At 37.7% G+C, this 27,176-nt stretch overlaps 1 protein-coding gene across 2 annotated transcripts in view; it reads right to left on the bottom strand.

Annotated features, from left to right (window-relative positions):
* Positions 1-11,386: 11,386 nt before the first annotated feature.
* Positions 11,387-27,176, bottom strand: part of LOC128698412 (cytoplasmic aconitate hydratase) — a 200,069-nt gene continuing 184,279 nt past the window's right edge. For both annotated transcript variants that reach the window (XM_070094166.1, XM_070094168.1), the window contains 3 exons: positions 21,859-21,981; positions 18,568-18,753; positions 11,387-13,039 (listed from right to left, as the gene is read on the bottom strand). In XM_070094166.1, the coding sequence (XP_069950267.1) occupies positions 12,926-13,039; positions 18,568-18,753; positions 21,859-21,981 (423 nt within the window). In that variant the 3' untranslated portion in view covers positions 11,387-12,925. The remainder of the gene's footprint in view (positions 13,040-18,567; positions 18,754-21,858; positions 21,982-27,176) is intronic.

Below are 27,176 nucleotides of genomic sequence, written 5' to 3'. Positions count from 1 at the left end.
AATCGAACCCAGGCCCTCGCTGTGTGAAGCGAGAGCGTTAACCACCAGAGCCCCTGAGAGCCCTCAAAGTGCAAAAGTAAAAGAAGTTGGCAGTTCTTCCAAGTCTGAGAGAAGCCATTAAGGGCTTCCCATCGGTGAAAAAGTGATAATTCTCCATTTACTGTGCATAATTTATCAATTAAACTTTATAAAAAATATGTATCAGACTTATATACGGGGTTTGCTACTATCCATGGTTTTGGTATCCACAGCAGGTCCTTGGAACGTATCCCCCGCAGATACAAGGGTTCTACTGTATCATGAACTAGGGGATGAGATTAATCAAATTTTTTAATAGCTTACAATGCATTAACCCTTTCAGGGTTGGTGCCGTACTAGTACGGCTTGCACGCCAGGGTTGGTGCCGTGCTAGTACGCATAAATTCCAGCATTTTCAAATCTAGTGAGAGAAAGCTGGTAGGCCTACATAAGAAAGAATGGGTCAGTGGTGCACAGCATACAAAAAATCCTGCAGCACACAGTGCACGAGAAAAAAATCCAACCGCGTTTTTGCTTTAAAACAGCAATTTTGCAGTGTATTTTCGTATGCTATTTATGGTTGTATTCTAGTTTTCCTGGTCTCATTTTATAGAATAGAAGACATATTACAGAAATTGAGATGATTCTGATTGGTTTCACAATGAAAAGTACCTTGAAATTGAGCTCAAAGTAGCAGAAATGTTCGATTTTTGCCAAAGTTCAAAAGTAAACAAATGCCACACGTCCAATACACATCAACTGGTGAGTCTAGTATTCTTTCACAAGTGCACTGATGCTATTTATACCATTTCTACACTAATGCAGTAGTCTGCATAACAGTAAATCTTCTATTTTTTGAGAATAAAAATTCAAAGTGGAAAGCAAAAGAAATGTAAGAGAGGCCTCGGGATGTGACTAATGAACAGAAAAGATGTTATTTTAGTGCCAGGAATGTCTGTCTTGTTTATTCTGGACCCTATTTAGAAATTGGCATCTTTTGAAATTTGTGTGAAATTGGCAAAATTGCCAATTTCAGACCACTTTATTGGATAGTTGAAATCAGTGAATGGGTAGTTTCTTGTACTCATTCGATAGAAAAAATGGAGTTCTAGTGAAATAGTTATGATTTTTCTCAACTGGTACATTGGAATTGGCCAAAAATAGGGCTCAAAGTGGGTGAAATTGCTGATGTGTAAACATCGTCGAGACCGCTAACTTCGCAAAAGCATAATTCCATAAGTTTTCCATCAAATTTCATACTTTTAGTGTCATTATGATCGGGGAAAGATTCTCTATCATTTCATAAGAAAAAATAATTTTTTTTTTTGAAAAATTTCTGACCCTGAGAACAAGTTTAAGAGAGGGTCTGCCGACCTTGAAAGGGTTAAAGGAGTCTGAGACAATTACAGTGGAACCTTGGTAGTTGAACAATTCGGTATTCGAACGCTTTGTTCGGTAAACAAATCGCTCGGTAACTGACTGTTTGCTCGGCACTCGACCAAACAAATATGACCTGCCAAAACTTCACTGTAAACTATTTCATGTTTCTTCGTATTTTTTGGTGTTTTTTATATTATTTGTATAAATAAAAGTCACCATGGGGCCTAAAAGGGTTAGTGATAACAGCCAACCAAAAAGAAAGTAGTTGGGAAAAATTTGTTCGGCACTTGAACAACCTTCTGGAACCAATTAAGTTCGAGTGCCAAGTTCCACTGTACAAACACTGAAGTAGGAATAGATGCAATACCGATAATTCCAATGGAAATGGCATACAATTCAGCTGTAAAAAAATGCCAGCTAAGTCTAATAAATGACCTTGCACTACGCTGTCTGGTAACACTTTTGCAAACCTGACACCGCCAGAGGTTCTCCAGGCCTTTCCTATATATCACTTGCCCTCTTATTTTGAGTCCACAAAAAGAAGCTTTACTCTAAAATGTAACCAAAAATAATTGTTCATGGTTTAGGCCATTCAATAATTAAAGCAGATTCAGTAAAAACCCATAAAACACCCCAGGGGGCCCCTAACCTTCCTCAGAAAAATTGCCAAAAATCTAATATTTCCACCTTTCTTGAGCCCTCTTGCAAGCTATTGACCTGAAACCAACCTAAATCATCTTTATTTTACTACAGTGTTTTCCTTTCTATCAGCTGATACCAAGAAAGAGTCGATAAAACCACAAAAAACACCTCATAATCACTTTTTTAAATCTAACATAAGGTCTGAGGATTGCTTTTCCACATCATGCACTGCATACTCACTGCACAGACCCACTCTTTTCATGCCTAGGCCAAAATTTACTGTTCACAGCAGATTTGAGGGAACCGAGCTTAAAATGTAGATCTACATCAGTGACACTGGCATTAATAACACAGATTTACAAGAGACACAGTGAAAAGATTAAGATATTCTGATCTATGATGCTTTACTTTTGACAATGGTTCTCTGGAAACAAATAATCACTTACAAATATATATACACTCTTCCGATATGTGGGAGTGCTAATGGCTGCAAAAGGCAGAGGACATGATAGTGGAAAGTGGGACTGCAGCTGTTAGTAAACATTTACTGCAACACAAGGTTCACTGTCCTCACTTTCAGTGTTTCAGTCTTTTGAACTGTCTGTGCACTGCTGGCAAGACAGCTAATGAATGAATGATGGTGAATGAGTTCTCTTTTTGCAGGATCACTCTACCTTAGTGGGAGATGACTGGGGTGACTAAAAAAAATACATAAAAAAATCTTAAATATCACTAAACTGGTTTATACTGATATTCATAATGACCAAAAAGAAAACAGACGTCGGTGCAAGAAACCCAGCGAGTATACAGTGGACCCCCGGTTAACGAACTTTTTTCATTCCAGTCGTATGTTCAGGTGCCAGTACTGACCGAATTTTTTCCCATAAGGAATATTGTGAAGTAGATTAGTCCATTTCAGACCCTCAAACATACACGTACAAACGCACTTACATAAATACACTTACATAATTGGTCGCATTTGGAGGTGATCGTTAAGCGGGGGTCCACTGTATTTTGACCGAAGTCTTGAGACTGGTTTTCAGTTGTCTTATGCAGTCAAAAGAAAATGAACACCTATCTAGATGAAGTATGACTGAACTGTGGATTTTATTTTTTCTGTTTTGTATGTTATACTGCATACATTATTTAAACAAATATTTGGTATATTTGTCGGCAATATATTTAGTATATTTAGTATATATTAGTATATTTAGTATATATGTGTCGGCGGATGGATTTATGAAGGATGAGGTTAATCATAGAATTGATGAGGGAAAAAAGGTGAGTGGTGCATTGAGGTATATGTGGAGTCAAAAAACGTTATCTATGGAGGCAAAGAAGGGAATGTATGAAAGTATAGTAGTACCAACACTCTTATATGGGTGTGAAGCTTGGGTGGTAAATGCAGCAGCGAGGAGACGGTTGGAGGCAGTGGAGATGTCCTGTCTAAGGGCAATGTGTGGTGTAAATATTATGCAGAAAATTCGGAGTGTGGAAATTAGGAAAAGGTGTGGAGTTAATAAAAGTATTAGTCAGATGGCAGAAGAGGGGTTGTTGAGGTGGTTTGGTCATTTAGAGAGAATGGATCAAAGTAGAATGACATGGAAAGCATATAAATCTATAGGGGAAGGAAGGCGAAGTAGGGGTCGTCCTCGAAAGGGTTGGAGAGAGGGGGTAAAGGAGGTTTTGTGGGCAAGGGGCTTGGACTTCCAGCAAGCGTGCGTTAGCATGTCAGATAGGAGTGAATGGAGACGAATGGTACTTGGGACCTGACGATCTGTTGGAGTGTGAGCAGGGTAATATTTAGTGAAGGGATTCAGGGAAACCGGTTATTTTCATATAGTCGGACTTGAGTCCTGGAAATGGGAAGTACAATGCCTGCACTTTAAAGGAGGGGTTTGGGATATTGGCAGTTTGGAGGGATATGTTGTGTATCTTTATATGTATATGCTTCTAAACTGTTGTATTCTGAGCACCTCTGCAAAAACAGTGATTATGTGTGAGTGTGGTGAAAGTGTTGAATGATGATGAAAGCATTTTCTTTTTGGGGATTTTCTTTCTTTTTTGGGTCACCCTGCCTCGGTGGGAGACGGCCAACTTGTTGGAAAAAAAAAAAATTAGTATTCATAAGTGAAAAGGAATGCATCTATGATTCTAACATAAGTAACTATTGAAAATATATTCCAAATTCTAAACAATATTTTTGAACAATTTTCTGAACTGCATTAACATCTTAAGTGGGACAAGGGGCTTATTGTATATATAATTGTACCCTACAGTTGTCATCTCTCTTAGTATTCAACATAGGGCGAATATCTTGGCACTTTGATATTGGGAACTTTATTGCATAACTTGTTTATTGCATTTATAAATGTGCAATGATTATAGTTAAACTATTTAAAATAAAGTTTTGGTGGATGATTAAATGACTTAAAAACATGTATGTTTCTTTTCCTTTATGCAGATATACTATTATGCAACAACCCATTTCTATCAGTAATTCTGTACATGCGATATACCTTCATCTTGTGTAATTCAGTTAGCACGGTTCTCAAAGTATACTGAACATTCTTATTATGCAGACTTATGTATTCATCTTCCATACTCCCTCCCTCCAATGTGATATCCAATTTTTCTTTACGTAACTCGTTTGATACCCTTATCACCTTACTCTTATATTTCAACTTTCACCTTTACACACCCTCCCAAAGTCATCCACTAACCTTTGCAACTTTTTAGAATCTCCCAAAAACACAGTATCAGCAAAAAGTAACTGTCAACTCCCATTTTGTATTTGATTCCCCATAATTTAATCCCACCCCTCTCCCCAAAACCCTTGGGTTTAGTACTTGGTCTTTTTATAATAATAATTCTAGGTAGTAGGTTGGTACCGCCCAGGGAGGTACTACTGTCCTGCCAAGCGAGTGTAAAACGAAAGCCTGTAATTGTTGTACATGATGGTAGGATTGCTGGTGTCCTTTTTTCTGTCTTATAAACATGCAAGATTTCAGGTACATCTTGCTACTTCTACTTACACTTAGGTCACACTACACATACATGTACAAGCATATATATACATACCCCTCTGGGTTTTCTTCTATTTTCTTTATAGTTCTTGTTCTTGTTTATTTCCTATCTCCATGGGGAAGTGGAACAGAATTCTTCCTCCATAAGCCATGCGTTTCGTAAGAGGTGATTAAAATGCCGGGAGCAAGGGGCGTGTAACCCCTTCTCCTGTATATATTACTAAATTTAAAAGGAGAAACTTCCATTTTTCCTTTTGGGCCGCCCCACCTCAGTGGGATACGGCTGGTGCATTGAAAGAAGGAAAGAAAGAATAATAATAATAATAATAATAATAATAATAATAATAATAATAATAATAATAATAATGATAATAGTGTGAGCAGGGTAATATTTAGTGAAGGGATTCAGGGAAACCGGTTATTTTCATATAGTCGGACTTGAGTCCTGGAAATTGGAAGTACAATGCCTGCACTTTAATGGAGAGGTTTGGGATATTGGCAGTTTGGAGGGATATGTTGTGTATCTTTATATGTGTATGCTTCTAGACTGTTGTATTCTGAGCACCTCTGCAAAAACAGTGATAATGTGCGAGTGTGGTGAAAGTGTTGAATGATGATGAAAGTATTTTCTTTCTTTTTTTTTGGGTCACCCTGCCTCGGTGGGAAACGGCCGACTTGTTGAAAAAAAAAAAATAATAATAATAATAATAATAATCATCATCATCATCATCTCCAACAGACTAGCATTTACTTCTTTTACAACCCCATGGTGACATTACACATCCCTGTCTAAGACTTACTTTTACTGGAAAGTGATCTCTCTCTCTCCTACACACCCTAACCTGAGTCTCTATCCTCATAAAAACTCTGCTGTATTTAGTAACTACCTATTCCATACACTTGCAACATCTGCCACATTGCTTCCCTATCCACCCTATCATATGCCTTTGCTAAATCCATAAATGCAATGAAAACTTCCCTACCTGTATCTAAATATTGTTTACTTATATGCTTCAATGTAAACACTTGATCTCTACATCTCATACCCATTCTAAAGCCTCCTTGCTCATCTGCAATCTTGCTCTCTGTCTTACCTCTAATTCTTTCAATAATAATCCTACCATACACTACCTGGTATACTAAGTAAACTTGAATGTGTTCAGATATTTGGGAGTAGATTTGTCAGCAGATGGGTTTATGAAGAATGAGGATAACCACAGAAATGATGAAGGAAATAAGGTGAGTGGTGCATTGAGGTACCTGTGGAGACAAAAAATGTTATCCATGGAGGCTAATAAGGGAATGTATGAGAGTATAATGGTACCAACACTCTTATAGGTGTGAAGCATGGATTGTGAATGCTACAGTGAGGAGGAAACTGGAGGCAGTAGAGATGCGTCTAATGTCAATGTGTGGTGTAAATATTATGCAAAGAATTCATAGTGTGGAAATTAGGAGGAGGCATGGAGTTACTAAAAGTATTATTCAGAGGGCTGAAGAGGGGTTAAGGTGGTTTGATCATTTAGAGAGGATGGAGTAAAATAGGATGACTTGGAGGGTGTATAATACTATAGTGGAGGGTAGGAGGGGCAGGATAATATTTTTGTGAAAGGGTTCAGGGAAACCAGTTAGTTGGACTTTGGGTCCTAGAGGTGGGAAGTACAATGCCTGCACTTTAAAGGAGGGGTTTGGGATAGTGGCTGTTTGGAGTGACATCTCAACTGTCATATATGGGCACCTCTGCAAAGACAGTGATTATGTGTGAATGATGGTGAAAGTGTGTGTTTCTTTTCTGGGTCACCCTACCTTGGTGGGAGACAGCCGATGTGTTTAAAAAAAAAAAATGTATCGATGGGCCGACTGAGCTCAAAACAGCTGCTATGGACTTGGAAAGCATCCACTTCATAAAGCCTGGTACTTTTGTCAGTCTCCAATAGTATTGCCCAGTTTAATATAAAATTTTGTTCTCAAGGTTATATTATAGCACTTTTTAAAGAGGGAAGATGTTGGCAAAAATTGATTAACAGGAGAACCCCTTTTAAAATTTCAACAAATATTTGGCATTAAACCATATTTAATATTTTTCATATAAAAGTAACTATGATATGACAGCACTGACAATATATTTTTTATGCTGATAGAGAGCCTGTATTTGATATTAATTATTGCAATTACACTGGACAAAAAAGACTTTCCATGTGTTACTAAGTAAATGTATGGGCTGATTACAAATCTGAGGCCAGAACTGACCCACTACAACAGGATTTTTAGCTATAGAAATATGTATTTTTTAGGCATTTAAATAACCAAGAAAAATTTGCACATTTAATGTATCTGCATGTTCAGTTTATCAGCAATACTCAAAATATTGAATGTGAAGAATTGGCTTCCAATTATTTCTATAACTAATAATTTTTGTGTCAAATTAATGCTTAATTCAGATTCAAAATCAGCATACAGCGGTACCTTGGTATACATCCTTAATCCGTTTCAGGACCTTGGACTTATACCAAACAGGATGTATACCAAATGAATTTTCCCATAAGAAATATAGGGAAAACGATTAATCTGTTCCGATGAAAAAAAATCCTATTGTTATTGGGGTTGTATAAAATAATTTAAACACTGCTTAATACTAAAACACATACATAAATACAAAAAAATTAGATGAAATCAATGCAAATTTAACCTCACTTTACTTTGCTCATATTTTTTTTTTTTTTAACAAGTCGGCCGTCTCCCACCAAGGCAGGGTGACCCAAAAATAAAGAAAATCCCCAAAAAGAAAATACTTTCATATTCATTCAACACTTTCACCTCACTCACACATAATCACTGTTTTTGCAGAGGTGCTCAGAATACAACAGTTTAGAAGTATATATACATATAAAGATACACAACATATCCCTCCAAACTGCCAATATCCCAAACTCCTCCTTTAAAGTGCAGGCATTGTACTTCCCATTTCCTGGACTCAAGTCCGGCTATATAAAAATAACCGGTTTCCTTGAATCCCTTCACTAAATATTACCCTGCTCACACTCCAACAGCTCGTCAGGTCCCAAATACCATTCGTCTCCATTCACTCCTATCTAACACGCTCACGCACGCTTGCTGGAAGTCCAAGCCCCTTACTAATAGTACGTAATAATAATCACTCTTGGGCACATTAACACTAACTGTCCAAACGCAGATCTACGTTTGCACGCGTAGCGCTCCGCCCTTGATTTTCTCCATAAGAATTTTAAAAAAATGTAGATCTACGTTCGGAGCGCTATGTGAGCAAACGTAGATCTACGTTTGGACAGTTTAAGGGTTTAATGTCTTATTTTACGTCAATATAGACATTTTCATTAATCCATCTATGATATTTTCTTCAAAATTATACATAAGAAACACATTACATAGCATATAAACATGCCATGTTTATATGCTATAGAGGTGTGGTTGCCGAGCAGAGGGAAAACATTACGTAATACTAATAATAATCACTCTTGGGCACAGTAAATGTCTTATTTATGTTAAACTAGACATTTTCATTAATCCATCTATGATATTTTCTTCAAAATTATATAAGAAAGACTTTACATAGCATATAAACATGTTATGTTTATATTCTGAGGAACTTTTAAATGTTAAGGAAGAAAGGGAGGCGGTAATTTCATGCACTGGCCAGGGAGGTATACCATCTTTTAGGAGTGAAGAAGAGCAGAATGTAAGTGTGGTGGAGGTACGTGAGGCATTACGTAGAATGAAAAGGGGTAAAGCAGCTGGAACTGATGGGATCATGACAGAAATGTTAAAAGCAGGGGGGGATATAGTGTTGGAGTGGTTGGTACTTTTGTTTAATAAATGTATGAAAGAGGGGAAGGTACCTAGGGATTGGCAGAGAGCATGTATAGTCCCTTTATATAAAGGGAAAGGGGACAAAAGAGATTGTAAAAATTATAGAGGAATAAGTTTACTGAGTATACCAGGAAAAGTATACGGTAGGGTTATAATTGAAAGAATTAGAGGTAAGACAGAATGTAGAATTGCGGACGAGCAAGGAGGCTTCAGAGTGGGTAGGGGATGTGTAGATCAAGTGTTTACATTGAAGCATATATGTGAACAGTATTTAGATAAAGGTAGGGAAGTTTTTATTGCATTTATGGATTTAGAAAAGGCATATGATAGAGTGGATAGAGGAGCAATGTGGCAGATGTTGCAAGTATATGGAATAGGTGGTAAGTTACTAAATGCTGTAAAGAGCTTTTATGAGGATAGTGAGGCTCAGGTTAGGGTGTGTAGAAGAGAGGGAGAATACTTCCCGGTAAAAGTAGGTCTTAGACAGGGATGTGTAATGTCACCATGGTTGTTTAATATATTTATATAGATGGGGTTGTAAAAGAAGTAAATGCTAGGGTGTTCGGGAGAGGGGTGGGATTAAATTATGGGGAATCAAATTCAAAATGGGAATTGACACAGTTACTTTTTGCTGATGATACTGTGCTTATGGGAGATTCTAAAGAAAAATTGCAAAGGTTAGTGGATGAGTTTGAGAATGTGTGTAAAGGTAGAAAGTTGAAAGTGAACATAGAAAAGAGTAAGGTGATGAGGGTATCAAGTGATTTAGATAAAGAAAAATTGGATATCAAATTGGGGAGGAGGAGTATGGAAGAAGTGAATGTTTTCAGATACTTGGGAGTTGACGTGTCGGCGGATGGATTTATGAAGGATGAGGTTAATCATAGAATTGATGAGGGAAAAAAGGTGAGTGGTGCGTTGAGGTATATGTGGAGTCAAAAAACGTTATCTATGGAGACAAAGAAGGGAATGTATGAAAGTATAGTAGTACCAACACTCTTATATGGATGTGAAGCTTGGGTGGTAAATGCAGCAGCGAGGAGACGGTTGGAGGCAGTGGAGATGTCCTGTCTAAGGGCAATGTGTGGTGTAAATATTATGCAGAAAATTCGGAGTGTGGAAATTAGGAGAAGGTGTGGAGTTAATAAAAGCATTAGTCAGAGGGCAGAAGAGGGGTTGTTGAGGTGGTTTGGTCATTTAGAGAGAATGGATCAAAGTAGAATGACATGGAAAGCATATAAATCTATAGGGGAAGGAAAGAGGGGTAGGGGTCGTCCTCGAAAGGGTTGGAAAGAGGGGGTAAAGGAGGTTTTGTGGGCGAGGGGCTTGGACTTCCAGCAAGCGTGCATGAGCGTGTTAGATAGGAGTGAATGGAGACGAATGATACTTGGGACATGACGATCTGTTGGAGTGTGAGCAGGGTAATATTTAGTGAAGGGATTCAGGGAAACCGGTTATTTTCATATAGTCGGACTTGAGTCCTGGAAATGGGAAGTACAATGCCTGCACTTTAAAGGAGGGGTTTGGGATATTGGCAGTTTGGAGGGATATGTTGTGTATCTTTATATGTATATGCTTCTAAACTGTTGTATTCTGAGCACCTCTGCAAAAGCAGTGATAATGTGTGCATGTGGTGAAAGTGTTGAATGATGATGAAAGTATTTTCTTTTTGGGGATTTTCTTTCTTTTTTTTTGGGTCACCCTGCCTCGGTGGGAGACGACCGATTTGTTAAAAAAAAATATATATATATATATATATATATATATATATATATATATATATATTTATATATATATATATATATATATATATATATATATATATATATATATATATATCATGCGAGTCGTATTCCAAACTAAGGTCATATACCAAGCAAACATTTTCGCATCCAAACAGGACGTATACCAAGTTGGACTTATTCCAAAGCGGATGTATACTGAGGTACCACTGTACTTGAATTAATCTAAAGCATATACTTTTACCCCCATAACAAATGTTGTCCAGTTATGAGATCATGGGATAATTTAATTATACTGTACTGTATATTATTTACCAATTGTTTCTAATTCATTCAAAATGCATTATAAAACAGAAGAATAATAGATGTACTTTAATTTTTCCTCTTTTTTTTTATGTATATATACATGTATTTTGAATTATTCCTCCATGGGGAAGTGGAACAGATTTCTTCCTCCGTAAGCCATGCGTGTTGTAAGAGGCAACTAAAATGCCAGGAGCAAGGGGCTAGTAACCCCTTCTTCTGTATATATTACTAAATGTAAAAGGAGAAACTTTCGTTTTTCCTTTTGGGCCACCCCACCTCGGTGGGATACGGCTGGTGTGTCGAAAGAAAGAAAGAATTTTGAATTATTGCATTGGCAAATTTCAAGATTTCCTATTACACTATATGCAGCTAATTTCAGACCTAAATATAATAATTAAGAGTAATACTGGAATGAAACAAGTCATAATAACCACTAAACAGTACTTTAATAAAAGATATAATCATAAATATCAGTGTAACTAGCATTCTTAAAATATTTGCAAAACCAATTAAAAGAAAAAATTAAGATTTACAAATTTCAAGGACAATTACATATGATTAATACCTCAGCTATAATTTACTGCAGTAATTTGTGCTAAACCTGTGCAATATCTTGTCATATTTCAGAAACTGTCTATCTGGAAAAAAAAAAAAACTAGTTAGACATCAAATATATTGTATATTCACAATAAGAACATAAAAATTATACTATAAACATGTAATATTATATAATGTTTATAGCATATACATTTTTCTGGTATATTATTACTTTTGCAAAAAAGCAGTAAACCTATATGGGTTGTACAACTTAACATTTGTGAATGTTATTAATTATATGCTTTATCATTCCCTGAGCACCACTAGAACAAACTCTTTTGCCATGTGTTATTTGTCTAATTTTCAGGCATGTATTAATTTGATTACATTGAATATCAATTTATAATATGGACTATATTCAGAAACAATTTGATATGGAAATGTATAAAAAAATGACAAGTGTTCTAACAATCCTTAATGTTAAAAATATTTTGGTATATAACTTCTAAATCAAATTCCCAAATTATTTGTGATTATACAAATCCCAGCAATCAAAATGAGTAATTAATTAGCTATGTTATGACACACATAAAGGTAGATTTATTTTTACAACTGTAATTATTTTCTGAGCAAAATGCAATAAATTTCCACATCTTTGGATAGCACATACATACATACACAATAAAAATGTAGGGTTATGAATTTCCTATTGACAGCACAACATGAATGTTAGCTTATAAGTGCAAAATGGAAGATCCGCTTTTTTTCCCCCCCATGAAAATTTTGGGACATCTGGGCTTTGTACAGGAAGTGAAGCCAAATGAAAAACACAGAAGAAAGTGTTTTTGAGTCTCTAAACATTTCTGCTCTATTGTAAATATATGTATTACACTATGGTACTGAAAGTACAGTCAGTAACTTGCAGAATATAATTTCTATCATCTCATCAAGAAGACACTTTCTGACAGTTTTACATGCAATGAAAAATCTTGCCAAATCGTTTAAATATTTAAAGGTTTGATATGCTCATTAAAAAACCTTACTAACCCAACCTAACAAAAAAGAATATATATATATATATATATATATATATATATATAAAACAAAAGTTTAAGGCTAACCACTAGCAACTATTTAAACTATGATCTAAGCATATAATGTTCATAAATGAAAACACCCAGAATCAATGGTGGTATTGGCTAATAGGACCACTCAAGCTTTTTTTTTATTTTGCTCTGCTGTTATTCTTCAGTGTGCAAGGTATCGTATAACAATACTGTAATAATAAAAATATTGTTTCATCTATGCAAATAGTACATATGTACAGATATTTGTTTTCAGCTACCATTAAATCCCATTATGTTAACTACTTTGGTTTATTAACATTTAATGAATGTTTCTAAATTCAGGTTGGTAATAAAATCCCCTTCACTGAATCATTTTGCGAATCATGTAGTTGAGGATACCACCATGGCGAAAGTACATCAGCTCCACTTCAGTATCAAACCGAAGAACAGTTTCAAATGAACGTCCATCACTAAGCTGTAAATACATCAATAAGAAATTAGCAAGGAGGATACAGATACAACAGCATGTGTTAAGTTAATAGCATCAAAAATTAAACAGCATCTGATAATGTGCAAGGACTGTACTACCACTTCTAAGACTCAAGTCTGGATAACCCAGTTTCCCTGAAACCCTTTATAAATATTACCTTGCTCACACCTCAACAGCATGTCAGGTCACAAAAATCACTGGCCTCCACTCACATCAATTTAATATACCCATAGAAGTCTGTTGGATGTTCAAGCCCCTAGCACTCCAACCCTCCTTTACCCCTCCCTCTAACCCTTCTTGGGATGACCCCTTTCTCTACTTCCCTCCACCCCAGTTTATATACACTCCTAGTCATCCTACTCTGGCACATCCTCTCAAGTGCCCAAACCACTTCAACAACCCCTACTAAGCCCTCTTGAATTATACCATGGTAACCACACCTCAGAATGTAGGATTGCGGATGAGCAAGGAGGTTTCAGAGTGGGTAGGGGATGTGTAGATCAAGTGTTTACATTGAAGCATATATGTGAACAGTATTTAGATAAAGGTAGGGAAGTTTTTATTGCATTTATGGATTTAGAAAAGGCATATGATAAGAGTGGATAGAGGAGCAATGTGGCAGACGTTGCAAGTATATGGAATAGGTGGTAAGTTATTAAATGCTGTAAAGAGTTTTTATGAAGATAGTGAGGCTCAGGTTAGGGTGTGTAGAAGAGAGGGAGACTATTTCCCGGTAAAAGTAGGTCTTAGACAGGGATGTGTAATGTCACCATGGTTGTTTAATATATTTATAGATGGGGTTGTTAAGGAAGTAAATGCTAGGGTGTTTGGGAGAGGGGTGGGATTAAATTATGGGGAATCAAATTCAAAATGGGAATTGACACAGTTACTTTTTGCTGATGATACTGTGCTTATGGGAGATTCTAAAGAAAAATTGCAAAGGTTAGTGGATGAGTTTGGGAATGTGTGTAAAGGTAGAAAGTTGAAAGTGAACATAGAAAAGAGTAAGGTGATGAGGGTGTCAAATGATTTAGATAAAGAAAAATTGGATATCAAATTGGGGAGGAGGAGTATGGAAGAAGTGAATGTTTTCAGATACTTGGGAGTTGACGTGTCGGCGGATGGATTTATGAAGGATGAGGTTAATCATAGAATTGATGAGGGAAAAAAGGTGAGTGGTGCGTTGAGGTATATGTGGAGTCAAAAAACGTTATCTATGGAGGCAAAGAAGGGAATGTATGAAAGTATAGTAGTACCAACACTCTTATATGGGTGTGAAGCTTGGGTGGTAAATGCAGCAGCGAGGAGACGGTTGGAGGCAGTGGAGATGTCCTGTTTAAGGGCAATGTGTGGTGTAAATATTATGCAGAAAATTCGGAGTGTGGAAATTAGGAGAAGGTGTGGAGTTAATAAAAGTATTAGTCAGAGGGCAGAAGAGGGGTTGTTGAGGTGGTTTGGTCATTTAGAGAGAATGGATCAAAGTAGAATGACATGGAAAGCATATAAATCTATAGGGGAAGGAAGGCGGGGTAGGGGTCGTCCTCGAAAGGGTTGGAGAGAGGGGGTAAAGGAGGTTTTGTGGGTAAGGGGCTTGGACTTCCAGCAAGCGTGCGTGAGCGTGTTAGATAGGAGTGAATGGAGACGAATGGTACTTGGGACCTGACGATCTGTTGGAGTGTGAGCAGGGTAATATTTAGTGAAGGGATTCAGGGAAACCGGTTATTTTCATATAGTCGGACTTGAGTCCTGGAAATGGGAAGTAACCACACCTCATATTCATGATCCACATTCTCTGCATAATATTCAAATCCCACAGTGCCCTCAAACATGTTCACTGCTCCCAGCCTCCTCCAAGCTGCACCATTTAAAACCCATGCTTCACACCGATATAACAGTGTTGGTATTGTACAGCTGTAGTAGAGTACATTCTCCTTGCTTCTGTGGAAAAAGTTCCAGGTTTCCACAGATGCCTCAATGCACCACCCACCTTTTTCCCTCTATATTAATTATTACTATTACCATTTTTATATTTTTCACAAAATGCACTCACCTGTAAAGGTTACCATGTGCCAAAAGCCTGACACAAGCTATCAGCTAAGAACAATAGTGTGTCAAAATTATAAGATAACAAAATAAGCTAAAGTTAATGTAATAAGAGTTTCAATCAAAACATGCTCTTTGATAAATGGTACAATTAAGCAAAAGGCATTCGACTGTGAACAATACCTGACAAATTAGAGAGGTGTCAGTTGCCTCTCTGTGTGAGTTGGTTGTGTTTTGTATGGTAAATATGCAGTTGTAAGAGAACAATTTCCCAAGTGTTATAACAATGAAAAGAAGTTTACCAAGAAACCAACTGTGATTTAATCAAAAACAACTTGTCCTCTATCTTGGACCAATGATGTTGGTAATGATCCTGAATGCTCTTACACAAAACTGGAAAATAGTCTGAGTAAGGTATATCCCTGCAAGAGAAAGACAGGTCATGGCCTGCAGAATATACAGAGGAGTTCAAATTCATTGCCCTGGACACCAGAATGACCTAGGATCCAGCAGAAGACAATGTCTTTATGCTTGCTGAAGATGAGACAGCCAGCACTGACTGCAAAGAATGATGGGATGTGAGGAGTCAAAGCTCCGAAAGGTTTGTAATGCACTTAAGTGTCTCAGATTACAACAAAAAAGTAGGATGATGAGCAATGTGGATGCGAGCTACAATAAGTACACACAACTCTGCCATGAAAATAATCAAATTCAGCAAGTGTCCCAGTATTTCACTATCCAGAAAACATTGGAATATCCTATGCCATCAGAAGATTTAGATACAATGTGTGCACAGCAGCAGTATGGTCAAGGAAGAGAGCACATATTCATAACCATGATAAGAGATTTAGGAAGGGGAAAGAAAGAAGGAACAAAATCACCATTACCTCCCATGGAGGAAGAGAAAAGCAATAAACAAAGTGAACAGACAAGGGAGGCAAGCTGAGAAAAGTAGCTAGTCTGACAGTGAAGGTTAAAAGGGCATGATACAGAAAGACTACTGTTGAAAGTGTCAGCCTGACTAACATTTGTGATTACTTTATAGATAACAGGATCATGAAGGTCATGAAAGTGTACCAAACAACATAGACAGAAGTATCTCAACAGTCTTGCAATGACAGGACATTAGACACTACACACAAGCTTTCAACCATGGATGATCAAAAGGTACCAAGACATACAGTCCTTGATAATGGATGGTATCAAGCTTGGAATGAAGCAAATGAATACACCTGATCCCCATAATCAGGTTTAAAAGAATTGGTCAATTGGCCCCTGAAGTAATGTCACAAAATTTTTCACAAATTCAATCATATGTAATTTCCTTAACATTCCAGTCAAAAGAGGACATTAAGGAATATAAACAGTTTGGTAGTCCAAGACAGGGGAATCACACATAGTACAAAAAGAGAAGCAACAGGATGCTGAATAAATATAAGTTTTAGATACTGAAAATCTGAAGTTTTCTGATGTAACCTATTGAAATGTACAATGACTTTCACCCTGCAAGGAGGACATTTACTGAATATCTGTGCCAGTGCAAGCAATGGTAACATCATCTAAACAAAGAGGATCAAAGTCCCTTAACCCTTTTAGGGTCGACAGGCCCTCTCCTAAACTTGTTCTCAGGGTCGGAAATTTTTTTGAAAAAAAAAAAAATCTTATGAAATGAGAATCTTTTCCCAATCATAATGACACCAAAAGTACGAAATTTGATGGAAAACTTACGGAATTATGCTCTCACGAAGTTAGCGGTCTTGATGATGTTTACACAGTGGCGATTTCGCCCACTTTGAGCCCTATTTTCTGCCAATTCCAATGTACCAGTCAACAAAAATCATAACTATTTCGCTGGAACTCCATTTTTTCTATCGAATGAGTACAAGAAACCACCCATTTACCGATTTCAACTATCCAATAAAGTGGTCAGAAATTGGCAATTTTGCCAATTTCACACAAATTTCGTAAGATGCCTATTTCCAAATAGGGTCCAGAATAAACAAGACACATTTCTGGCACTAAAATAAAAAAATTTCTGTTCATTAGTCACGTCCCCAGGCCTTTCTTACATTTCTTTTGCTTTCCACTTAGAATTTTTATTCTCACAAAAAATAGAAGATTTACTGTTATGCAGACTACTGCATTAGTGTAGAAATGGTATAAATAATACCAGCGCACTTGTGAAAGAATATTAGGCTCACCAGCTGACGTGTATTGGACGCGTGGCATGATTTGTTTACTTTTGAACTTTGGAAAAAATCGAACATTTCTGCTACGTACGGCCAAAACAGTCAAAGGGTTAATCTGGTCCAGGTGCTGAGTGAGTGGGCATGTTATCCATTTCTTTTTCGAAATCTAAGGCATTTGTACTAATGTCAGTTAGTTGGTCTCTTTGGCCTTCTGCTAAAGTGAAAAATGTTTCTGCATTTTCTACTTTCCTTTCATTTAGTGGATTGCTGAACACCGACTCATACTTCTTTTAGGATTTCACTCATTTCCTGTTCATCGTCAGTATACGAATCTCCTCTCAATAATAGTCCAATTCTACACGTGTTTTACATTCCTAATAAACAAATCACAGCAGTCCCCTTGTATCCAAGAGGAATATATTCCAAGACCTACTGTGGATACCTGAAACTGTGCATAGTGGCAAACCCTATAAGTCATTTTTTTTTTGTTTTCATATATACTTATGGTAAAGTTTAACTGATATATTACTCACAGTCAGTCAAGAATTAACACTTTTTCATTTATGGGAAGTACTTCACGACTTCTCTTGGGCCTAGAAGAACTGCCACAACACTACTTTTGTGCTTTATGGCCATTACTAAGCAAAATTAAGAGTAATTTTCAGGCCATGATAATCCCTGGATAACTGAATATGCAGATGGAAGGGAGAGGGTTCTACTGTATGCTTATATATGTAATTTAGTGCTCTCACTTCTTAATTTGCGAATTAGATTAAGCTTTGTCTTAAATGTGAGTCTTTCACTATTTTGCAATGTCCAAAAGAATAGCAATGTCATAAGTGGTTGGTAATGATCTATTTATATTTGTAACTGCCACTTTGACATTGTTGTTTAATATCAAGGGAAGATCAAATGATGACCACTGTCTTCATCTAGTTCAGATTGGGCTATGATTTAGCCTATAGAGCAAAGGCTTTTGACAATAAGAAACTGAATTACCAAAGTGACAAATAAAAATGAAGTCTGTACTGTACATGAATATGCACTAGCCATACTTATGTATATGTATATTAATTGATACACTTGACCATAGATTTTAAAAATCGTAAACAAAGATACTCAGCTAAAGCAGGGTTTGCTCTGCACCTTTGTCTATTCATTACTATCATCATTAAAATCATCCAGTGAGTAAATAAGGTGAACTGAGCACAATGTTGCCATTTATTTAATTCTATCATGCCAACTTTATAAAACATCCTCCTATCTTTACACGTTACTTACATGAACGGGTACAATCATTCCTGTCTTCATGTCCTCTGGAAGATCAATAGTGAAGGTTTCTTTCCCAGAAATTTCCAAAGATTCTGCTGTCTCACCCTCCAAGAACTGCATTGGAATGATGCCCATTCCTACAAGGTTGCTACGATGGATGCGCTCATACGACTCAGCAATCACAGCACGCACACCCTGTCCATGTAATTAACAATGTGAGAGAAATAATTCATATCTTTATATTATTATACAGTAGGTTGGTAGACAGTAGCCACCCAGGGAGGTACTACCATTCCACCAAATAAGTATGAAATGGAAACCTGTAATTGTTTTACACAATGGTTAGGATTACTGGTATTTTTTCTGTCCCATAAACATGCAATATGACAGGTATACAGTGGACCCCCGCTTTACGATCAGCTCCCAATGCGACCAATTATGTAAGTATTTATGTAAGTGCGTTTTTATGTGTATGCTTGGGGGTCTGAAATGGACTAATCTAATTCACAATATTCCTTATGGGAACAAATTCGTACAGTAATGGCACCTGAACATACTTCTGGAATGAAATAATATCGTAAACTGGGGGTCCACTGTATTTCCCTACTTCTACTTACACTTAAGTCACTCTACACATGTTCTTTCTTCTTTCTTTCAATAAATCAGCCGAATCCCACCGAGGCAGGGTGACCCAAAAGGAAAAACAGAAGTTTCTCATTTTAAATTTAGAAATATATGCAGGAGAAGGGATTACTAGCCCCTTGCTCCTAGCATTTTAGTTGCCTCTTATGACATGCATAGCTTACAGAGGAAGAATTCTGTTCCACTTCCCCATGGAGATAAGAGAAAATAAACAAGAACAAGAACCAGTAAGAAAATAGAATAAAACCCAGAGGGGTGTGTATATACAGCCTCTCCTCACTTAATGATGGAGTTCTGTTCCTAAGACCACATTGGTAAATGAATTCATTGCTAAGTGAGGAGCATACTATAATGGTAGTGGGTTTGTATCAATCATCTCTGATATTGTTTTAATGTCACCTCTGCACCATTTACAACATTTTTGTTATACATATTCTTAAATGCTTATACAGTAATAAACAGAACATAGGAAATCTGCTCTAATATACTTTATTTAGGTACATATACTGGTCAGAGAGCCCATCGTAAGTCTGAGGTGTCGGTAAACAAGTATGTCGCTAAGTGAGGAGAGGCTGTATATGCTCTTACATGCATGTGTAGTGTGACCTAAGTGTAAGTAGAAGTAGCAAGATGTACCTGAAATCTTGCATGTTTATGAGACAGAAAAAAGACACCAGCAATCTTACCATCATGTAAAACAAATACAGTGGACCCTCGCCTAACGATGGCATCGCATAATGTTAAATCCGCCTAGCGATACATTTTAATGCAAAAATTTTGCCTCACTTAGCGCTAAAAATCTCGCTCAATGCGATTCATCCGAGACGCGTCCACATGTGGCCTGAGCCAGCCTCACTTGTTCCGTGGGTGGCAGTGTTTACAAGCCAGCCTCCGCGGTCACATCCAAGCATACAATCGGAACATTTCATATTATCACAGCGTTTTTAGTGATTTCACCTGCAAAATAAGTGACCATGGGCCCCAAGAAAGCTTCTAGTGCCAACACTGTGGTAAAAAGGGTGAGAAATACTATCGTACCACAGTCAGCTGCTGCTGCACCACCATCAGCTGTTGCTGGACCAGTCAGCTGTTGCTGAACCACAGCTGCTGCTGCACCACAGTCAGCTGCTGCTGCACCACCATCAGCTGTTGCTGGACCAGTCAGCTGTTGCTGAACCACAGCTGCTGCTGCACCACAGTCAGCTGCTGCTGCTGCACCTCGGTCAGCTGCTGCTGTACTACAGTCAGCTGCTGCTGCACCTTGGTCAGCTGTTGCTGCACTACAATCAGCTGCTACTGCACCACAGCTGCTACTGCACCATGGTCAGCTGTTGCTGCTCCCCAGTCAGCTGTTGCTGCATCACCATCACCTGTATTACTCGAAGATGTGGAGTTTGTGTTGTTGGTATGGCTTAACATGAAACAATTACCGAGAAACGATTAACCCCAGAGGGTTAGCCACCCAGGATAACCCAAGAAAGCCAGTGCATCATCGAGGACTGCCTAACTTATTTCCATTGGGGTCCTTAATCTTGTCCCCCAGGATGCGACCCACAACAGTTGACTAACACCCAGGTGAACAGGAAAAAATGCCTGGAACTAGTGCTCATATTGGTGAAGTTAGTGGGGAGGATGTGGAAGAACTAACCACTGATGAGCTGCTAGATCATCTTCAACAGCAAGAGGCCAGACCTGAGGAAACTGCTCTGGAGGAGGGGAGAGAGAAATTGAAGAAGTTGCCTACTTCAAAGATTAAGGAAATGTGTGCAATGTGGCTTAAAGTGCAAACCTTTTTTGATAAAAATCACCCTGACACAGCTATTGCAAGCCGTGCTGGTGACTATTACACTGACAATGTTGTGAAACACTTTAGGAAAATCATAAAGGAACGAGAGGTACAGGCCTCTATGGACAGATATGTTGTGCGACAGAGGTCCAGTGACTGAAGCTGGTCCTAGTGGCATTAAAAGAAGGGAAGTAACCCCGGAAAAGGACTTGCTACCTCAAGTCCTAATGGAAGGGGATTCCCCTTCTAAACACTAAGACCATCCACACTCTCCCTTCCTCCCATCCCATCAATCATCACCAGATCTTCAATAAAGGTAAGTGTCATGTATTGTACATCTCTTCTTCAGTTTGTGTGTATTAAAATTAATATTTCATGTGGTAAAATTTTTTTTTTTTCATACTTTGGGGTGTCTTGCATGGATTAATTTGATTTCCATTATTTCTTATGGGGAAAATTAATTCACCTAACGATAATTTCGCCTAACGTTGAGCTCTCAGGAACGGATTAATATCGTTAGGCGAGGGTCCACTGTACAGGCTTTCGTTTTACACTCACTTGGCAGTACGGTAGCACCTCCCTGGGCGGTTGCTGTCTACCAACCTACTACCTACAATAAATAAATAAATATACACAAGGGGAAGTGGAACAAAATTCCTCTTCCGTAAACCATGTGTGTCGTAAGAGGCAACTAAAATGCCGGGATCGGAGGGCTACTAACCCCTCCTCTTGTATACGTTACTAAAGTTAAAAAGAGAAACTTTCGTTTTTCTTTTTAGGTCACCCTGCCTCGGTGTGATATGGCCAGTTTGTTGTAAGAGCAACATGCTTTAATAAACTGAACAAAAACTGGGTTACACAATATAACTTACCAAGAGGAAGGGGCCTTTGGCAGCCCAGTCTCTGGATGATCCTGACCCATATTCTTTCCCTGCCAGGATAACAACTGGATGACCTTCCTCACGGTAGCGCTCGGCAGCATCAAACACATCAAGCTGGAAAAGTCTCATGGTAAGGAATTATTTGCAGTTTACTGGCATAATTCATAATGAAAAAATATCAATGAGTAGGCATAGGTGCTCAAAATGCTACTGAGATTATAGGTGACTGGAGTACTAATGAAAAGATGGGTGTTAGGAACAGGAGAGAAAAGGTGTTCAGAATGCAGGAACAGGAGAGAAAATATGTTCAGAATGCTAGATGACATGTATTTGGAATACCAGTGAGAAGAGAGGTGTTTAGAATACCAGTGAGAGAATAAAGGTGCACAGGAAAGGGTATTTTGAAACTTTTCTTTTAAAAACACCATCTGTCCCCCAACAAGGTAAAGTGACCCAAATATGAAGAAACATTTTCACCATTACTCACACCATCACCATCTTAAGAACATAAGAATGGAAGAACACTGCAGAAGGCCTACTGGCCCATACAAGGCAGGTCCTTATCAAAACGACCTCTACCCAAAGATACCCAAGAATTAATTCCCGTACCCAATGACACCAATCAAACCCAGCCCCTCCCACTCATATATTTGTCCAATCTCTTCTTAAAGCTTCCCAAGGTCCTAGCCTCTATCACCCCACTGGGAAGATTATTCCATGCATCCACAACTCTGTTAGAAAACCAGTACTTACCAATGTCCTTTCTAAATCTAAATTTATCCAACTTAAATCCATTATTTCTGGTTCTTACCTGGTTCGATACCCTCAATACTTTATTAGTATCTCCTTTGTTTATGCCCGTCATCCACTTATATACCTCAATGATATCTCCACTCATTCTACGTCTCTCCAGAGAGTGGAGATTTAAGGTTTTAAGTCTATCTTCATATGGTAAATCATTTTAGTCATTCTTCTCCGTATGTTCTCTAATGAGTCTATATCCATCCTGTAGTAAGGGGACCAAAACTGAGCAGCATAATCTAAATGAGGCCTAACTAGTGATGTATAGAGCTGTAAAATAACTTTTGGACTTCTGTTACTTATACTTCTTGAGATAAATCCAAGTAATCTGTTGGCCTTGTTGCACACACTAAGGCACTGCTGTCTTGGCTTTAGATTTCTGCTCACCATGACTCCCAAGTCCTTTTCACATTCTGTATGATCAAGCTCTACTTCACCTAGATTATAGCTTCGAGGGTTATTTTCATTACCAAGGGCTAGTACCTTACACTTATCAACAATGAACTTCATCTGCCATTTTTCAGACCAAGACATTAATTTGTCCAAATCCTCTTGGAGTTCATTGCTATCCTCCTCAGAGTGAATTATACGGCCTATCTTTGTATGATCAGCAAATTTACTCAAGTCACTAGTAATCCCTTCATTAAGGTCATTAATGTAAATTATGAGGAAGAAAGAGGGCCTAAAACTGATCCTTGTGGAATGCCACTAGTGACTAATCCCATTCAGATTTCACTCCATTAATGGTAACTCTCTGCTTTCTATTGGTAAGCCATGCCTCTATCCATGCTAGAACTTTATCTCCTATACCATGAGCTGCCACTTTTCTTAAGTCTCTCTTGTGAGGTACTCTATCGAAGGCTTTACTAAAATCCAAATGATCTTGCCAGAGGCATGTCAATATTACAGCTCAGATGTCCCTCCAAACTACAATATCCCCCACCCTTCCCTCATAGTGCAGGCACTGTACTTCCCACCTCCAGGACTCGAGTCCAGCTCACTGTTTTTCCTATATCCCTTCATCAATGTTATCTTGCTCACTATCCAACATACACGTCACATCATAAAAACAACTTGCCTCCACTCACTTATATCTAACACTCTCACATAAGACTGTTGGATATCTAAGCCCCTCTCATGCAAAACCTTTACCCCCTTCCTCCAACCTTGTTTACTAATGCATTGGCTAGCATGCCTCTCTCTCACCTCCCTTACAAGTACGTCATTACATTACACAGGAAACTTGTGGTTTTCCACATTATGCCCTGTATCACATTTTGTATACAGGTACCATCTAACTTATGACCAAGCTTGGTTCTGACCAACCGGTCGTAAGTCAAAATGGGCGTAAGTCTAATCTTACTACTGAATATCAACATCACACTATTGTAATGATTTTATTTTATTGTTTTATTTTGGTATTTCATTTTTTACTTTACTTTTTATGCTGTTAGTACTGTCTTTTATACTGTAAGGTTTATGATAAACACTGTGTACAACACAAACAGTTGTTTATTTCCCAGAAAACTGGCATAAAACACATGGTTGTAAGTCGAGTGGTCGTATGTCGAGAAGGTTATAAGTCGGATGGTAGGTGTACATATTTATCCTCATTTTCTTAAAATACGCATTACCTATATCACATCTTGTGTATATATTTATCCTCTTTTTCTTAAAATATGCATTATCTATTATTTGCATACAAAATTCAATTAACCCCTTAACTGTCCAAATGTAGATCTACATTCACTAGCCCAACGCTCCAAATATTTTGGAAAAAAAAAATTTTTTTTTTTTAAATGAAGAGAACATTTTTTTACATAAAGTAATGTAAAAGCTTGCGGCAACATGAAGCGCTGCAGCTTGCAGAAGTGTTTCCGATATACCTTCTTTTCTCCTTTTTTTTTTTTTTAATTTGTATAACTTTTATGTTCTGATAATTATAATTATATATGTAGTAGGTTGGTAGACAGCAGCCACCCAGGGAGGTACTACCGTCCTGCCAAGTGAATGTAAAACAAAAGCCTGTAGTTGTTTTACATGACGGTAGGATTCCTGGTGTCTTTTGTCTGTCTCATAAATATGCAAGATTACAGGTATGTCTTGCTACTTCTACTTACAATTAGGTCACACTACACATACATGTACACGTTTATTTATACACACTCATCTGAGTTTTCTTTGATTTTATCTTAATAGTTCTTGGTCTTATTACTTTTCCTTTTATATCCATGGGGAAGTGGAATAAGAATCTTTCCTCCGTAAGCCATGCGTGTTGTAAAAGTCAACTAAAATGCCGGGAATAATGGGCTAGTAACCCCTTTTCCTGTAAAGATTACTAAAAAGAATAAGAAGAAGAAAATTGTCAAAGTGGGAAGTCTGAAAGTGAGTGGATGTTGTGCAAATGATAAGAAAGAGATGATTGTGGATGTTATGAATGAGAAGAAGCTGGATGTCCTGGCTTTGAGTGAAACGAAGCTGAAGGGGGTGGGAGAGTTTCAATGGAGAGGAATAAATGGGATTAGGTCAGGGGTTTCAAATAGAGTTAGAGCTAAAGGAGTAGTAGCAATAATGTTGAAGGATAAGCTATGGCAGGAAAAGAGGGACTATAAATGTATTAATTCAAGGATTATGTGGAGTAAAATAAAGATTGGATGTGAAAAGTGGGTTATAGTAAGCGTGTATGCACCTGGAGAAGAAAGAAGTGTAGAGGAGAGAGAGAGATTTTGGGAAATGTTGAGTGAATGCGTGGGGAGTTTTGAATCAAGTGTAAGAGTAATGGTGGTTGGGGATTTCAATGCTAAAGTGGGTAAAAATGTTATGGAGGGAGTAGTAGGTAAATTTGGGGTGCCAGGGGTAAATGTAAATGGAGAGCCTTTAATTGAGCTATGTGTAGAAAGAAATTTGGTAATAAGTAATACATATTTTATGAAAAAGAGGATAAATAAATATACAAGGTATGATGTAGCACGTAATGAAAGTAGTTTGTTAGATTATGTATTGGTGGATAAAAGGTTGATGGGTAGGCTCCAGGATGTACATGTTTATAGAGGGGCAACTGATATATCGGATCATTATTTAGTTGTAGCTACAGTTAGAGTAAGAGGTAGATGGGAAAAGAGGAAGGTGGCAACAACAAGTAAGAGGGAGGTGAAAGTGTATAAACTAAGAGAGGAGGAAGTTCGGGGGAGATATAAGCGACTGTTGGCAGAAAGGTGGGCTAGTGCAAAGATGAGTAGTGGGGGGATTGAAGAGGGTTGGAATAGTTTTAAAAATGCAGTATTAGAATGTGGGGCAGAAGTTTGTGGTTATAGGAGGGTGGGGGCAGGTGGAAAGAGGAGTGATTGGTGGAATGATGAAGTAAAGGGTGTGATAAAAGAGAAAAAGTTAGCTTATGAGAGGTTTTTACAAAGCAGAAGTGTTATAAAAAAAGCAGAGTATATGGACAGTAAAAGAAAGGTGAAGAGAGTGGTGAGAGAGTGCAAAAGGAGAACAGATGATAGAGTGGGAGAGGCACTGTCAAGAAATTTTAATGAAAATAAGAAAAAATTTTGGAGTGAGTTAAACAAGTTAAGAAAGCCTAGGGAAAGTATGGATTTGTCAGTTGATCAAGTGTTTACATTGAAGCATATATGTGAACAGTATTTAGATAAAGATAGGGAAGTTTTTATTGCATTTATGGATTTAGAAAAGGCATATGATAGAGTGGATAGGGGAGCAATGTGGCAGATGTTGCAAGTACAGTGGACCCCCGGTTAACGAACTTTTTTCATTCCAGTAGTATGTTCAGGTGCCAGTACTGACCGAATTTTTTCCCATAAGGAATATTGTGAAGTAGATTAGTCCATTTCAGACCCCCAAACATACACGTACAAACGCACTTACATAAATACACTTACATAATTGGTCGCATTTGGAGGTGATCGTTAAGCGGGGGTCCACTGTATATGGAATAGGTGGTAAGTTACTAAATGCTGTAAAGAGTTTTTATGAGGATAGTGAGGCTCAGGTTAGGGTGTGTAGAAGAGAGGGAGACTACTTCCCGGTAAAAGTAGGTCTTAGACAGGGATGTGTAATGTCACCATGGTTGTTTAATATATTTATAGATGGGGTTGTAAAAGAAGTAAATTCTAGGGTGTTCGGGAGAGGGGTGGGATTAAATTATGGGGAATCAAATTCAAATTGGGAATTAACACAGTTACTTTTTGCTGATGATACTGTGCTTATGGGAGATTCTAAAGAAAAATTGCAAAAGTTAGTGGATGAGTTTGGGAATGTGTGTAAAGGTAGAAAGTTGAAAGTGAACATAGAAAAGAGTAAGGTGATGAGGGTGTCAAATGATTTAGATAAAGAAAAATTGGATATCAAATTGGGGAGGAGGAGTATGGAAGAAGTGAATGTTTTCAGATACTTGGGAGTTGACGTGTCGGCGGATGGATTTATGAAGGATGAGGTTAATCATAGAATTGATGAGGGAAAAAAGGTGAGTGGTGCGTTGAGGTATATGT

The sequence above is a fragment of the Cherax quadricarinatus genome, chromosome 44 (genome assembly GCF_038502225.1).
Source record: "Cherax quadricarinatus isolate ZL_2023a chromosome 44, ASM3850222v1, whole genome shotgun sequence".
Lineage (NCBI taxonomy): Eukaryota > Metazoa > Arthropoda > Malacostraca > Decapoda > Parastacidae > Cherax > Cherax quadricarinatus.
Note: the sequence above shows the minus strand (reverse complement) of the source record. Positions and strands in the feature narration are given on the sequence as shown.